General features: G+C 46.9%; 2 protein-coding genes across 2 annotated transcripts in view; both read right to left on the bottom strand.

Annotated features, from left to right (window-relative positions):
- Positions 1 to 129: 129 nt before the first annotated feature.
- LOC103538004 (follistatin-related protein 1) lies at positions 130 to 14,111 on the bottom strand. The gene is made up of 8 exons (XM_030450282.1): positions 14,072 to 14,111; positions 12,622 to 12,741; positions 9,787 to 10,067; positions 6,992 to 7,110; positions 6,153 to 6,265; positions 4,828 to 4,938; positions 3,437 to 3,534; positions 130 to 3,174 (listed from the first exon to the last, which is right to left on the bottom strand). The coding sequence occupies exons 1-8, from the start codon at positions 14,109 to 14,111 to the stop codon at positions 3,130 to 3,132; spliced, it is 927 nt and encodes a 308-aa protein (XP_030306142.1). The 3' UTR covers positions 130 to 3,129.
- Positions 13,595 to 16,846, bottom strand: part of FSTL1 (follistatin like 1) — a 54,609-nt gene continuing 51,357 nt past the window's right edge. The window contains exon 11 of the mRNA XM_030462281.1: positions 13,595 to 16,639. Within this exon, the coding sequence (XP_030318141.1) occupies positions 16,595 to 16,639 (45 nt within the window). The 3' untranslated portion in view covers positions 13,595 to 16,594. The remainder of the gene's footprint in view (positions 16,640 to 16,846) is intronic.

Raw genomic sequence — 16,846 nt, 5'->3', positions numbered from 1 at the left:
CTTCAAAAAAATTACAAAATCAAGTAAAATAAGTGCACTACAGAAATCTACGGAATACTGATAAATTTCACACACATACAGGAGGGAATATAGAGGGAAGAGTGGGACTTTGTTTGTTTGTTGCTTTAATTTGGCTTTTTGGGGAAAAAAAAAAGCCTCCCCTGCCCTTTGCAGCCTGTACAGTGATTGTCCCAGAGGGCAACAGCTGAAACTCAGCACCTCCTTCCCTAGCAGCCAAGTCACCCTGCAGAAAACAGCAACCAGCCAGCCTGCTGCAGGGCACAGCCTGGGCACTGCTCACCAAAGGTTGCCCTTCTCACTGTGGGCAGCTGAGAGGTTTCAGTCTCCTTAGGGTACTGTAGCCCTTACAGCTGGCATCACTCTCTACGGTCGCATTTTCCCTGTGAGGGCACAAGGAGGAAAACTCTCCACAGGCTGCAGTCCTTCCCATGGAGGTATGGTCACCGTACTCCCACCCCACTGCCCTGTGCTATCCCAGGATATGTTGTATGGCTTGTCAGAGAGCTCAGCTGGCCTTGCCTGAGGTAGCAGCCCATCCCTCTGCCTTCAGGGCAAGCTCTGTAAACCTCAACTGCCAGCACCCACCTTTCCAGACGCCTCCAGCAGCCAGCCTCTTAGCTTGCATGTCCACAGAGGACAGAAAGGGAGCTAGAGAATGTATCACATAACCCAGTCTATAGGAGCCCTTCAGTCATGGATTAGCCTCCCCTTCCTGCACATGCTGTGTTACTCCCAGGTGGAGATTTTCCTGACTGGACAGTTGGATATCATCGCCACCCAGGGAAAGAAAGCCTTTAAGGCAAGCTGTTACATTTTCTCTAAGGCACTTTAATGATCCAAACTGGCAGGGCATGAGCTGGAAGGCACAAACTACCTTTCAGAGCAGGGTCAGAATAAAGCAAAACTTTTATTAACAGTATTCCTGTGACTCTAGATCCAGCACATGAAGCTGTTTCACTCATACTGTTGGGGAGGAGTGAAGGTATATCTAATGGGTGCTCCTAATTCCACCAACCAGTTCATCCAGTGCCACCAGAACACTGACAATGACTCTGTTCCAGTGTAGCATTATCCACACAACCCTCAGCTCCTCTAGACTCATTTCCCTCACCTTCACAGGAGACAGCTTCTAAAAACCAGACCCTCACAGGAAAAGAACCAGCCCTCTTCTGCATTTATTATGCTAAAACCTCCAAATGTGGCAGGTAAGAGTGTGAGTCTCACTGGAAACATGGCATTGTGCCAAAGCCAATGGACATCAGCTGAGCTCACATCAGGAAAACAGCTCAAAGACCAGACAGCCTTCAACAAATGTGGCTCATGAATGAGACCATTGGAGGGACCAAGTTTTCTTCTTTGCCTACACTTGCTAGGTGCCAACTCACTCTTCCCCTCCAAGGAAAGCACTGTGCAAAAAGGGGAAGGTTGGGACAAAAGTCCTGCTGATCTTCACTAAAGCAGAACATGTTTTTGCAGATGCAGATGGAGTTTCACTTGAGTAAGCACAAGGGACCTGGCAATAACTGCTGAAGCTGCTGACAAACAGAAAGGTGGGAGTCACAAGCGTCTCAACTTAGGGTATGTGCAACTGCTTGGAATGCACAGCAGGGGCATGAAGAGAATGTGGAAAAAGGAGGTTAAGGTGTGTATGAATTACATTTGACAACTGCAAGATAAACTCAGCTGGGCTTGAGGCTACAGAAGTGATTGTCAAAAAAACAGCATTTCATTTATATCTACAATCAACACTCTGAGAAGCAGGTCAGATGAAAATGACCCACAAAAGGATAGTGAGGGCAGCTGAAGACAGTCTGATCAGAGACACTGTGAAATGCATTAGTAACGAGGCTTCCAGCCCTGACTCCAAACCCAGACCTGGAATAATGCTGCTGCCTCACCCCAGAGGGAGATGGGAAGCCCAAGATGATGGCTAACAGGCCAGACTTCAACATAGTTAAGCATTTTAAAATGGGACTGCCTGTTTCCTCTGTCTCTAGACCACTTGGCACTTCCCTCTGGGCAATTTAGAGCAGCATGAGCACAGACTTTGAGGACATGGTTATTGCTAGCTAAAGGAGCAAGAGCTAGAGACCTCCAGTGTAAGTCCATGCCTGGTGCAACTACTTACAACCAGCCCTGTCTCTTCTTCCCATGGGGGATACTGTTATCACTGGCTGAGAAATACCCTGCAGTGCAGGGCTTACAAGTTGCTCTTGGAGTTTGTGATGGCTGAGCGCAGTGAGATACAAACTGTGCAAGGGCATTACAGCACTGTCAACAACAAAAACCCACAGGCTGGGTTTTCTTGAAAGATCTAGAGCTACAAAACATACAAAAGCTGAATTACTACCATAGGAAACAAAGTAATAAAAAAAAACCAAAACAAAAGGGGGAGTCAGCATGTGAATGTGATAAGAAAAAAACGTGGTAGCACCTCTAAGGAGGGGGCAGGGAGAGTAAGGGTGAGATGAGGTCAAAAGGAACCATGTTGTGTTAGAGCCCACAATGTACTGGAGGAGCTGCTGGGCACAGTCTGGTGGAAAGCAAGGAGGAACGTGCTGGACTCATACCAGCAGCATGGCACCTCGACTTCCAGGTGTCACAACACGCTGCCCAGCTTTGAGGAGCTCAAACCAAAGGGAAAGGTAAGCAGGGCAAGGTCATTGGCTAATGATGCCCTGCAGCACATGTGCTCAGCCACAAAATTGCTGGGCCTCTATTGCTGCAGCCAAGGCTGGTGCTGCCAATTTTATCAATTCAAGACCCCCTTTTCTATCCAGCACTGACCCCCTTCCTTTCCCCAGATCCAGGGGAACAAGAAATCCCTCTTAGCTCTTGGAGGGAGCAGCTGCCTGCTCTGGGAAAGGGTCCCAGAGGCTGCTGTAAGTCCCTTCCAGCCTTCCTAAGCCCCAGCAATGAAGCTCCCTAAACAGGTGGGCTCTGCTCCCCTTTCCTGGCCCCATTCTCTGTGTATTACAAAACAAATAACCCATCGCTATACAATGTAAATATCTGTGACTGGGCAACTGTAGCAGACACTTGTGCATACTGGAGGACAGGGCGGTAGCTTGGGCCCATCCTCCTGGGCTCCACCAGTGTGGAGGCCCCTTACATCTCCTTGGTGCTCATTCTCTTGGTCTTCTCAGCTGTCTCCTAGAGAAAAAGAGCACAGAAGTAAAGCTCTGCACTGACACAGGAGCTGGCAGTACCCTGAACCCTTTGGTCCATCCATAAGCAGTGCCAACACTGGATTATACCTCAAAGCCCCACACCTGTATTTGTCCCCATAGGCAACAGGGATCCCCCTTTACTGTGTTCTCCCTTCTACCAGAAGTCTCCAAGTGACAGAAGCAGAGGGATTCTCTCTAGCAAGGAGAGACTCTGTGCAAGCACACCTTCCCAGCCTCATGCTAACCTGATGCTTCTGCAGTTCCTGAACGTATCTAGCCAGCTCCTCCTCAGTCAAGTCTTGATCAGGTCGCTGTCGCTGAGCAGGCACCTTCCCATTCTTGCCTGTAAACAGAAATGGAGTTCAGCATTACCAGGAATGGGGGATGAAAATTTCAGAAGCTGAACCACAGAGAACAAAAAGAGGTAGGTCAGCCACAGCATACCTGAAGCTTAGGAAATTTTTGATAAAAGAAGGTATGGGCTGGCTTCTAAGAAAAAGAATGGACCTTATGGCTGCCTGGGACTTCAGAACCTGGCTATTCAGTCTGATCCTGTCTCTCCCTCCCACGTAACAAATAAAAAAACCACAAGGAAGAGGCTGCATATGCTTTAAAAGAAGCACTTCTAATTAGTTCAAATATATTGAAGGGAATAAATGGAAGCTCAGTGCTATCCAAGTACAATAACTGATGCTTAATGAAGAGGTAATTTTGCTCAGTGGAGATGCAACTTGCTGATGTAATGTGATCTGGTTCTCTGGTTTCATTATCTCTCTAACAATAGCCTCTGGGCCCTCTGCTGCTCTGACATGGGCAAAAAGTCAACAAATTATTGTGCCATTGCATACTTCTGCCATGGATGCAAGGAATCAGGTGCTGCACAGCAACTTTGAAGGTTGTTTCTGGGGAGGCAGCAAAGAGAGTCTCTTGTTTGGTTGCTTAACCTCTGAGACCAACCCACAGCTCCATTAGTATTACAGTTATCTGTTCTGAGGTGAGTTCCTGCTGCCACAGGCAAGTCTGGGCTGAGGCAGTCCTGAAGCCTCTGCTGCAGAAGGCCATATAAACATGAAAAAAACTCATACTTTCTGCTGTTCCACTCTCTCCTTCATCTTCCCAAGCTAGTGGCTGTAGTTCTGAACTAACAAACTGCTGACAGCTCCTGCACAGCACTGGAAACTAAGCTCATATTAAGTCCTGGTTTCTAGGGAAGGAAGCCAAAAAAGTGCAGCACAGTGCCGAGAGGGCGGATGTGGCTCCTTGAAAAGGATCCATACATTTCCCAAGACAGGGGAAAGCTGGCTTTCCACTGGCCCTGGACTGCTGGTGAGAAGGCAAAACAGAGCTGTTGTTCACAACCCCACCATGACTTCCCTCAACTGTAACACGGCTGCAAAAGTTTAAAAGGGACCTTCCAAAGGAATAACAGGCAGACCAAAAATCCTGTGTTACTATGAACACAGGATGAACTCCCTTCATCTCCCTCACCTTCATTTTCTCTTACTTCTACAGCTTGCATAGCAGGAAGCTAAAATGCTTTCTTGACATTACTAAGTGGAGTTTACTAGCTCCTCTCTGGGGCAATCCCCTTTTGTACAAACCCAAATACAATAATTGTCTGCAGGGCATTACGGACCCTCACACGTCATTGCGGTGCACACCCAGTTCCCACAGGCACAGACACAGCGGTTGCATTCCACCTGGGTCTCTGCTCCATCCTCGTAGCTTTCATCTTCCAGGGCACACTCTGGAGAGGCACAAAATAAGGGCAGTGGCTTTGAGAACGCAAGCAGGCTAAAGGCAACAAATTTTGGAGATGCTTTGAGGGAGAAGAGGTAGGTTCACAGTTTTGGAGGAGGCCTTCCTTCCCCAAACCAACGAAACTTTCATAATGACTAAAACATTCATGCTGAATTTGGTTTGTGAAACCAGCCAAAAAGTAATTTGGGAAAGTCAAACACTTCATTCTGCTTCCTCAAAAGAATGCATTTCTCATTTCAAAATGAAATCTCTATATTGGATTTGTTTGAATTTCCTAATCTGTTATACATAGAAGAGTATAACCAAAGTGAAAGTTTTTATTACTCTGAAACAACTCCTGTTACAGGTGCAGAGTAGTTGGGGAAATTATTTGTGTACTTGATGTTGCCCTGAGGAATAATTAAAAAAAAAAAAAAAAGAAAAGGGAAAAAAAGTTTCCCATAGCTCAGCTGTGTTTGAGTTGAGGCCCCCAAAGAACTCATGAGCCCATATGGTATTAAGTGAAAACCAGCTGATGATATTTGCCAGGGAATGTGCAGCATCCCCAGCTTCCCACTGAAACAGACAACAGAGGGTTCAGCTTAATACTTCCTAAGAAGCATAGAATCATGGCCTCTGGCTCCTCCTTGGTCCCACCATGGTGGGATGTAAATCTAGCACCTTTGGACCAGAACTTCCTGAGGAGACAATTAGATGAATGGCTAGGCACACCTGGTCAGCAGAAAACTAAGCTGCTTCCATGTGAACTGTAGCACTAAGCAGGATTTGGAAGAATAGTGAACTCTGAGATGTCCATTGGGGGAGGGTTATGTGTGTGTCCCTGGGTGAATGTCAGAGCATAGCAGACTTTGGTCTGGTCTGATTTTCTTAAGTTGTCTGGACACAAACTCTTCACATGATTTATCTCTGCACTGTTAAATACGTCTTGTTCTTCCAAGCATACCATGTCCATTTGACCTAAGCCCTTGCTTCTAAAATCCGAATTTATTTCATCAGAAGAGTTGCAGGAACTCTGGGACAGAAAAAAGCAGTTCTTCTGAGAACGCTGGGACAAAGGGTACTGTTGGGTGGGAGGTAGAAATACAAAAACACTATTTCTGGGAGTGAAGTTACAGCATCCTATGTCTGGCTCACAGCTGATCTCTTTCATCCCTTCCCAGGACTCCTCTGGTTGCCCAACATAAGTAAGGAGGTTCCTACTTTTCTCTGGTGGGTTGAAGGATGGGCTGAGGCACTTGAGAAATTCATTGAAGCTGAGTTTCCAGTCGGCATTTTCATCTGATAGTTCAATCAGGGCATCTACACAGAGTCCCCTGAAATAAAACACAGTGGTGTGATCTGCAAAGGGCTGTACCAGGCAGGTCCCTGCTCTACCAGCTTAAAAATTCAGATGAATAAACCCAGTAATAGCTAGGAAGGCTCTGAGATGCCTGGCAGAACTGGCTTCTCTAAGGAAACCTCACTGCATATAGACAAAAGAAAATCAGACACAAAATACTTTCTTGACTGATGAATGGTAGTGAAGAGAGGAGATACTCAGAACAGCAGGATTAGCACCCTGTTGACATCTACATGCTGCCACACGAGTACAGATGCAAGCAAGGCCTAACCACAAGCAGTCCATTCTCCTCATTGACTCACACATAGTGGCACGCATGCAGAAAAATGGAAACCTCTCAGACCACATTTTCATGCAATGCTTGCACCAGCTCCAACTGCAGGCTGCCCATAAACTGGGTTTTCCTACTGTCTTTCTTGCACTGTACCCAGCTACCAGGTGAAAGCTGAGTGAAGTCCACCGCAAAGTTAATTTATTAGAAAATATAAAAGACAACAGATTTTCTGACACGCAACTCACCTTCTGGCTGCACAGAAGGAGTGGGATTGCTCCCCATGGTGGTGAGAAGCCACTTCATACACAGTTATCTTTGTTAGTGCAAGCCCTACATGATATTTTCCATGAGTGGATTTTAATGCCCCCTTCTACCACAGCTGCCCCGTCTGGCCTCCCCCCATCTGGCATCCTGTGCTCTGCCCACCTGAGCAGCTTGTTGGTCTCCTGGTCCATGTATGTTGTGATGTTGACAGCAGTCTCATTCTGCTCCACAAATTTCAGGAATTCAGTGGAGTCCAAGCGAGAATCGCCATCATCAAAGCTCTGTCAGGAAAGATGGGAATTTGTGAGAGGTTCTCATTTATCAGTTCAGGGTACCCCTTCCTTCTTTCTCTTCCATATGTCATTATTGTTTTTAAAGCTTTAGGGGAACAGGTGGCATCATCCCTGTTTTGCACAAAGAACAGAGGCTCAGAGAGAAACAGCAAAATAACCATTCTATCATCAGAACTGGGAGACACCATTTTCACTTTTTTCTCACCAGTAAGCTACACTGCCTCTTCTTCACCTCCTGCTGCTTGATTTATGGCTCTAACCCCACTTCTCCTCTTTGTTCCTGCCAGCTCTTAGTCTTTTTATATACCTCCTGCCTTAAGGCAGACCAGTTGCATTCAAGGTGTCAGCTTTCCAATACACATAAAACCAAAGCTGTGCCTGGACTGTGACAATGACAAAAGGGAAAATCATAGGAAGCGATTTTCCGCTGATCCCAAAGAAGTTACAATTTAATGTAACAGCACAAGGCCTCTCCACCATCTTCTTAAGGTCCTGACAGGACTCCTGAAGAGCGGAATTTTTAGCCCTGAAATCCTAGCTGTGCTACCAAAGAATAAATTGCATTTTGCCTTTCTGTTTGGAGATGTCATATTACAGTGCTGAGCACCTGACAGGAACTGCTGGGCCCCCTCAGAGACAGCTGTATTGCAGGGAGGGGAAAATGAATTCTGCAGACTGCTGCTGGCTAATTTTTGATGTGACTTGGGGCAGGTCACTGTGTCACCTCGTGCAGCTCTTCCAGAAATGCTGGAGGACACACTGCCTGTTATTACCTCTGTTTTGGTTCAGGAGAAACCTGCAGGGCTAGGAGAACGACTCTGTGCACTGTGGCTTTTATATAATTGTTCCGCTAACATATTTTGACTTCTACTGGACTTTGAAGCCTCTTGTCCTGCTGTTTCTTGTGAAAGTGGCTACAGTTCATTTAATGACTGAGACTCAGTTAATCTAGTTTTCTTGCCTTAAAATGCTGTGGTATGCATTTATGTGTTCCCCCAGAGACCTTTCAAAGCTGAGCAGCTTTCCACTACTGGCCTCACTCTTCTTGAAATAAAGTCCTTCAAGGTCAAGGCCTGTGTGATACACTACCCATATCCACACAAGTTAGGCTTCCAGGAAGGGAATGAGTTAATGCCACATCTACAAATCTCCTTATCAAGGAGAAAAGGGAAAAGTTTCATGCCATCTTTGTCTTTATTACCTGCAAGAGCAGGAATCAGGCCATTTCTCCAGCTGGCATGTGAAGCCTTGGTGCTGGGCACAGTAGAACTCCTCCAGTGACAGAGAAGCCTCACTGGTGAAACAAATTTGCCTGTGTTTGAACCCATTTTATTTGCTTTGCTTGTATGTCTCTCAAGCTGACCCAAGGTCTGAATTCTGCTTTAAAAGTATTTCAAAGCTTCAAGGCTTTTTGATATGGTGTACTACCACTTGGCAGAGAAGGAAACATTCCCTTTGTTCTGAAAAAAGGTATGGATTTGTAATGGAAACTTTCAACCACTTGTGCCTGGGATCAGCACTCTAGAAAAAGAGGGACAATAAAGAAGCACAAGTCTGTCTGCCTCTGAGCTTTGGCCAAGGGATTTCACCAGCACTCTGAGAGCCATGAGGCTGGCAGGGGGTACTGAGCCATGTGTGGTAGCCATGGAGCAAGCCTGTGGGTGGCTCATGCATTTCAACAAAGTTCATGGCCTGGGGAAGCTCTCTGAAAAGGCAGCTGGGGGACAGCACATTGCCTTGGGGAGGGACCATGCATCTCCCCTCTTCAGCATGTTGTAGCTTTTGGGTGCTGGCAAGCACCAGCAGGGCTGCCCAAGGCAATTCCACAAAAGGAGCAGCAATAATGAGGAGAGAGGCAAAGATGCTCTCTGGAGCCAGGGGACCAACTCCTCTGTCTCACCAGGGGGTGCCATTGCCATGGCAAATTTTCTTGCAGCTCTAATTCCTGTCAGGCACTGTTAATCTCCCAGTGCTAACAGCTTATGTTTTAAACACTATCCCTCTTTCCCCACCTGCTCTTCCAGCTCCATCCTGAATGCTTTGAAGTCTTTATCAGGAGCTGGGCATGAGGGGGAAGGCTGCAGCAGTGCATGTGGCAGAGGCATGGGAGAACCATGTGATCTGATGGGTATAAAAGGGGGTGGGCTGAGGGATGGACTTAACCCGGAGGAGGGAAGAGGAAAGGGATTATTGCAGGGCCTGATACTCAAGGGTGACTACTCTCTCTGAAGAACAATAGGGACCTGCCAGCTCTCATCCACAACTGAGCTGTTCTCCTTGCATGCAAATATTCACCTTGAAGCCCCCAAGTGTCCCCTATTCCCATCTCTTGCCCCGGCTTCCTGCTCCTACCTTCACGTCCAGCACTTTGAGCTACCTTTTATCCTCTGGCTATCTTTCAACCCCTAAAATCAGCCCTTCTCGCCCTGTCACAGGCACACTTGGCCTACCCTCCTCTTCTGCCCCGGGTAGGTCAGATCCCAAGGGATGCTCTGGGTCTGGGCTGTCGGGTAGCCATGTCAGTGGCTCTGATGTTGTAGGATGTAATAGACCTCTCTGTGAGCCCATCACATGCTGAAGCCTCTTGGGTGGGGGCATGGCAGCTTTGCAGTGAGAAGGCAAGAAATATTCTCTGGCCTCTGAGGAAACCTCTGCTCTACTTGCCTTGAAATACTTGTCCAGTACTTCGCTGTAGTTGCTCCCCTTGGAAAACCAGCCATCTGGGATAATTTCAGCTTCCAGCCACTGGATGACACGGCGACGAAGCTCATCCCTGTCTGACTGGTAGCAGACAACTGTAACAGGAGAAGGTGTAGCAAAAGGAAAAGCAAGGATGAGAGAAATTAGGTTGACAGGGAGACCACAGAGAGAAGACTGGAAATAATAGCCAGCCAGCCAGTCCTGATGGCAGTTCACAGGCCCCTCTGTCCTTGGAGATGTGCCACCTCCAGATCAAAGCAGAAGTGCCATCTGCTGAACAGCGAATGGGCTGTGGGTGACACCATGTGGCAAGACCAGAAAATGACACTACTGCCAAAGCTCTTCTGCATTCCCATCCCCAAAGCTTGTGGAAGAACAACCCAGAGCTGACTCATTTTGGTGTGAGAAGTCCCCAGAATAAGAGAGGAAGGTGCCTGACAGTATTCCCAGGCTTCAACCCTCAAGTAGCAAAACGCCTATCCTTTGCAAGGGCAAAAACTACACTGAACAAGTCTTTCTACCATGCTGCCCCCAAGACTCATATTTTTAGGCCCTATTATCTCAGGAGATTGTTTCTTCAAAGCCCTGACTTGTCCACTCTGATTGGAAACGAGAGGAGGTCAAGTTGGGCTCGTTCACCATGCTTTCCACAGTCACAGGTTTCTCTAGGTGGATACCACTTTGTGTGCCAGTACCAAACTGTGCCTTGAGAAGCAAAACTGAAAGCCAAGCTCTTCCATGAGCTGTCACACCCGCCTAGAGGTCAATGGAGCCAGAAGGGGAATCAGTGTGCGTTCATGTCACTTACACACACTAAGGATCTCCTTCTGAATCCAGTGACTACAGTCACAACCAGACAGATGCAAAAAGAAAAAGGAAACCTGTAAGGATTCCATGTTTAATTTTGAACTTCCTTAAAATGGCTTTAAAGTTGTGGCAACACTCTGAGGTGGTCCTTTCCCTTAAGCTTGTACAAGGGTTTGCTCCCATCTGTCCTAGGAAGCTGAAGTTGATGATTACACAGCTCCGGCACCTAGAGGCTATGGATGGAAAAAGGGTCCATTGATGCAGCACAGGCCACGGCCCCAAAATCCACAGTTTAAGTACATAAGGCAAGGCATGAAGGGAGAAACCAGGCACAGGGAATCAGAGAATTGTTAGCTACTGGGAGAGATGGTTCAACTGTACCTCCTGATTCCCATGACAATGCCCCATTCACTACATGGTAGTGCCTCTGTCCCTGCAGCCATCAGTTACGTCTCTCCTGAAGTCTCCTTTCAAAACAGGGCTCTTGTAACTGAGGACATAGGTCCACAGTTATTGCGCCTTAGATCCCCTATGAACTATGAAACAGAGTCTACCCTCTATCTGGGTGACAAACACAGCTTGTGTCCCAAGGGGCAAAATGGGTTTCCTTGCACCTTGTGCATGCTCATGGTTCCTGAAACATCTAAGCACAGTGAAGAGCCCAGGAGATGTGTGAGTTCTGAAGGGTCTCCTAGGATTAAAGAGCTAGGCAATTAGATTTTAACTGATTCTTCAACTCAGACTCTTCTACAGCCAGTGCAGAAGTATGAATTTTACAGAGCTGTGTAACTTCCCCAGCAGACCTTCCTCCCCATCTCTTTTCCCAAATTCATACAGAGGCCCCAGTCAGAAAGGAGACAGCTTCTTACAGATAGAGCTGCATAACAGCACACACAGTGCCAGTAGAGTTGTTTCTTTGCAAAACAATTTTGCCCACTCTATAAAGATCATGCTATATAAAGATCTATCATGAATCACGATAGTTTGTGAGGTTTTATGTGAAGACAACAGTAAGGTCACTGTGATTTTGGTCATATCCTGCAAAGCTTTGAGCCTGTGCTCTCCCAAAGCTGCATCCCTGTGAGCTGGTTCAGACTTTTCAGGAACTGAGTCTTATATTAGTTTGCTGCAGTCTTCAGAATTAAAGTTAATAAATACCTTACCAATGCAGTTCAGAGCCTTGATCAACCACATAAACAACGCATTTCTCAATGTTAACAGTGCTGAAGAATTGTGATTAAGTGCATAGGGCTACACAGTGCAGCTCCTCATTAATACTCAAATGTGCTTAACTCCATGAGACAAGCCAGAGTTTCTGCCAGGCCTCTGCTAAAGGTGGCCAGCAGTCTTCCTGCTCTTCCTCTCTCCCATACCAAAATCCTTTCACTTCAGTGAGTATGTATGATGCACAAGGCAAAGTATTTATAGTGCCATCTAGCTAAATTAGTGGCTGACACGTTCAGTCCTTAAAATTCTAGATGTAATACAAGTAATAAGGCATCCCTGCTTTACAGTTGGGCAGTGAATAATGAACAGGGAATGACAGCCTCCCTGGTACACATGAAAGAGGCCATTTGTTGTGAAAAGTAACATGTAAGAAGCAATGTCAAGTTTTTTTAAACAACTTTGGAAAGAGCATACTGACTACAACAACCCAGCCTTCTGTTTGTATAGAAGTGCTCACAGTAGTTGAAGCTGCTAAGTTACGGAGGAGGTGAATGCTAAGACATTAACTTCCTGTTGTAGGACACCATTAAGACTATTTCCTCTCTGATCAGCAAAGGGGACATGTCCCATTCAACCCTGTCTTCACAAGATTGTTTCAGAACCAGAAGGGACCTCAGGAGAGTAACCAGCCTGTTCTCCCATCTTTGGGTAGGACCAGCCTGGTCTCGCTCTATTCCTGACAGCAGTTACTCAAGCCTGTTCTTAAAATCCATTGAGGGAGGAAGCCTGTGAAATATCAGTAAATGCCTTCCAGTTCTTTGCTACCTTGACACTCATAAGCATTTTCTGATGTCTCATCTAGGTCTGCCTTCACTGCCATGTGGGAAGCTAGTGCCCCATCCACCACAGCAAATTCAGCATGTTCATCTTGGAAACAGTCTCCACCTGAGGTCAAAAATCAGTAACTTTCCTTCTTAACTGTGCATAGTTTCTGGCCTGTCCTTTTAACTTGCATTTTCAAAGCCTTTATTTACTGTTTTTACTTACCTTTGGGATCTTTCCACATAATTAATCCATTTTGTGAAAGACACTGCCCAAACCAGCAGGCACTCCAGCTGAGGCCTCCCCAGCACCACACAGGACAGAGGGGTTGCACTTCACTGCTCATGTCCCTCTATATTCTTCCTCTTCTACAATGTTCTGCCTTTCCATCAGCATCATCCTTATGCACATTGCTCTGTTGATCACATCACATGTGGAGAGCTGCTAGGTTCTTCTTTCCCAAAGACACAGGTGGAGCCATATTTTGGGGGAGTGAAGACAGAATACTGAAAGTACTGTGGAGCAATCTCCTCTTCAAGAACGTGTGGCTGGAAGGCTACAGTCTTGGCTGCCAGTTGCACCTCTGCTGCTGGCCAGCCATGTGAGTGTAACTTTCCACTTCTCCCTGCTGTGCCTCAGTTTCCCCAGCTATAAAACAGAGACAGTTGTGTTTCATATTTGTCAACAGCACTGAGATCTGCGTACACAGGTGCACAAAGGCAGCTGCTTTTTTAATTTTTTTTTTCTGGAAGAAGAAAGCAAGGAACACAGCTTGTGAGAAATAAACCAAAACATGTTATTTTTAAAATTGTTTTATTTATTTGGCAGTAATATCCAAACCCCCCTGCTTCAAAAAAATTACAAAATCAAGTAAAATAAGTGCACTACAGAAATCTACGGAATACTGATAAATTTCACACACATACAGGAGGGAATATAGAGGGAAGAGTGGGACTTTGTTTGTTTGTTGCTTTAATTTGGCTTTTTGGGGAAAAAAAAAAGCCTCCCCTGCCCTTTGCAGCCTGTACAGTGATTGTCCCAGAGGGCAACAGCTGAAACTCAGCACCTCCTTCCCTAGCAGCCAAGTCACCCTGCAGAAAACAGCAACCAGCCAGCCTGCTGCAGGGCACAGCCTGGGCACTGCTCACCAAAGGTTGCCCTTCTCACTGTGGGCAGCTGAGAGGTTTCAGTCTCCTTAGGGTACTGTAGCCCTTACAGCTGGCATCACTCTCTACGGTCGCATTTTCCCTGTGAGGGCACAAGGAGGAAAACTCTCCACAGGCTGCAGTCCTTCCCATGGAGGTATGGTCACCGTACTCCCACCCCACTGCCCTGTGCTATCCCAGGATATGTTGTATGGCTTGTCAGAGAGCTCAGCTGGCCTTGCCTGAGGTAGCAGCCCATCCCTCTGCCTTCAGGGCAAGCTCTGTAAACCTCAACTGCCAGCACCCACCTTTCCAGACGCCTCCAGCAGCCAGCCTCTTAGCTTGCATGTCCACAGAGGACAGAAAGGGAGCTAGAGAATGTATCACATAACCCAGTCTATAGGAGCCCTTCAGTCATGGATTAGCCTCCCCTTCCTGCACATGCTGTGTTACTCCCAGGTGGAGATTTTCCTGACTGGACAGTTGGATATCATCGCCACCCAGGGAAAGAAAGCCTTTAAGGCAAGCTGTTACATTTTCTCTAAGGCACTTTAATGATCCAAACTGGCAGGGCATGAGCTGGAAGGCACAAACTACCTTTCAGAGCAGGGTCAGAATAAAGCAAAACTTTTATTAACAGTATTCCTGTGACTCTAGATCCAGCACATGAAGCTGTTTCACTCATACTGTTGGGGAGGAGTGAAGGTATATCTAATGGGTGCTCCTAATTCCACCAACCAGTTCATCCAGTGCCACCAGAACACTGACAATGACTCTGTTCCAGTGTAGCATTATCCACACAACCCTCAGCTCCTCTAGACTCATTTCCCTCACCTTCACAGGAGACAGCTTCTAAAAACCAGACCCTCACAGGAAAAGAACCAGCCCTCTTCTGCATTTATTATGCTAAAACCTCCAAATGTGGCAGGTAAGAGTGTGAGTCTCACTGGAAACATGGCATTGTGCCAAAGCCAATGGACATCAGCTGAGCTCACATCAGGAAAACAGCTCAAAGACCAGACAGCCTTCAACAAATGTGGCTCATGAATGAGACCATTGGAGGGACCAAGTTTTCTTCTTTGCCTACACTTGCTAGGTGCCAACTCACTCTTCCCCTCCAAGGAAAGCACTGTGCAAAAAGGGGAAGGTTGGGACAAAAGTCCTGCTGATCTTCACTAAAGCAGAACATGTTTTTGCAGATGCAGATGGAGTTTCACTTGAGTAAGCACAAGGGACCTGGCAATAACTGCTGAAGCTGCTGACAAACAGAAAGGTGGGAGTCACAAGCGTCTCAACTTAGGGTATGTGCAACTGCTTGGAATGCACAGCAGGGGCATGAAGAGAATGTGGAAAAAGGAGGTTAAGGTGTGTATGAATTACATTTGACAACTGCAAGATAAACTCAGCTGGGCTTGAGGCTACAGAAGTGATTGTCAAAAAAACAGCATTTCATTTATATCTACAATCAACACTCTGAGAAGCAGGTCAGATGAAAATGACCCACAAAAGGATAGTGAGGGCAGCTGAAGACAGTCTGATCAGAGACACTGTGAAATGCATTAGTAACGAGGCTTCCAGCCCTGACTCCAAACCCAGACCTGGAATAATGCTGCTGCCTCACCCCAGAGGGAGATGGGAAGCCCAAGATGATGGCTAACAGGCCAGACTTCAACATAGTTAAGCATTTTAAAATGGGACTGCCTGTTTCCTCTGTCTCTAGACCACTTGGCACTTCCCTCTGGGCAATTTAGAGCAGCATGAGCACAGACTTTGAGGACATGGTTATTGCTAGCTAAAGGAGCAAGAGCTAGAGACCTCCAGTGTAAGTCCATGCCTGGTGCAACTACTTACAACCAGCCCTGTCTCTTCTTCCCATGGGGGATACTGTTATCACTGGCTGAGAAATACCCTGCAGTGCAGGGCTTACAAGTTGCTCTTGGAGTTTGTGATGGCTGAGCGCAGTGAGATACAAACTGTGCAAGGGCATTACAGCACTGTCAACAACAAAAACCCACAGGCTGGGTTTTCTTGAAAGATCTAGAGCTACAAAACATACAAAAGCTGAATTACTACCATAGGAAACAAAGTAATAAAAAAAAACCAAAACAAAAGGGGGAGTCAGCATGTGAATGTGATAAGAAAAAAACGTGGTAGCACCTCTAAGGAGGGGGCAGGGAGAGTAAGGGTGAGATGAGGTCAAAAGGAACCATGTTGTGTTAGAGCCCACAATGTACTGGAGGAGCTGCTGGGCACAGTCTGGTGGAAAGCAAGGAGGAACGTGCTGGACTCATACCAGCAGCATGGCACCTCGACTTCCAGGTGTCACAACACGCTGCCCAGCTTTGAGGAGCTCAAACCAAAGGGAAAGGTAAGCAGGGCAAGGTCATTGGCTAATGATGCCCTGCAGCACATGTGCTCAGCCACAAAATTGCTGGGCCTCTATTGCTGCAGCCAAGGCTGGTGCTGCCAATTTTATCAATTCAAGACCCCCTTTTCTATCCAGCACTGACCCCCTTCCTTTCCCCAGATCCAGGGGAACAAGAAATCCCTCTTAGCTCTTGGAGGGAGCAGCTGCCTGCTCTGGGAAAGGGTCCCAGAGGCTGCTGTAAGTCCCTTCCAGCCTTCCTAAGCCCCAGCAATGAAGCTCCCTAAACAGGTGGGCTCTGCTCCCCTTTCCTGGCCCCATTCTCTGTGTATTACAAAACAAATAACCCATCGCTATACAATGTAAATATCTGTGACTGGGCAACTGTAGCAGACACTTGTGCATACTGGAGGACAGGGCGGTAGCTTGGGCCCATCCTCCTGGGCTCCACCAGTGTGGAGGCCCCTTACATCTCCTTGGTGCTCATTCTCTTGGTCTTCTCAGCTGTCTCCTAGAGAAAAAGAGCACAGAAGTAAAGCTCTGCACTGACACAGGAGCTGGCAGTACCCTGAACCCTTTGGTCCATCCATAAGCAGTGCCAACACTGGATTATACCTCAAAGCCCCACACCTGTATTTGTCCCCATAGGCAACAGGGATCCCCCTTTACTGTGTTCTCCCTTCTACCAGAAGTCTCCAAGTGACAGAAGCAGAGGGAT

The sequence above is a fragment of the Calypte anna genome, chromosome 1, assembly GCF_003957555.1.
Source record: "Calypte anna isolate BGI_N300 chromosome 1, bCalAnn1_v1.p, whole genome shotgun sequence".
NCBI lineage: Eukaryota > Metazoa > Chordata > Aves > Apodiformes > Trochilidae > Calypte > Calypte anna.
The sequence above is the reverse complement of the archived record's forward strand: the minus strand, read 5'-3'. Positions and strand labels throughout refer to the sequence as shown.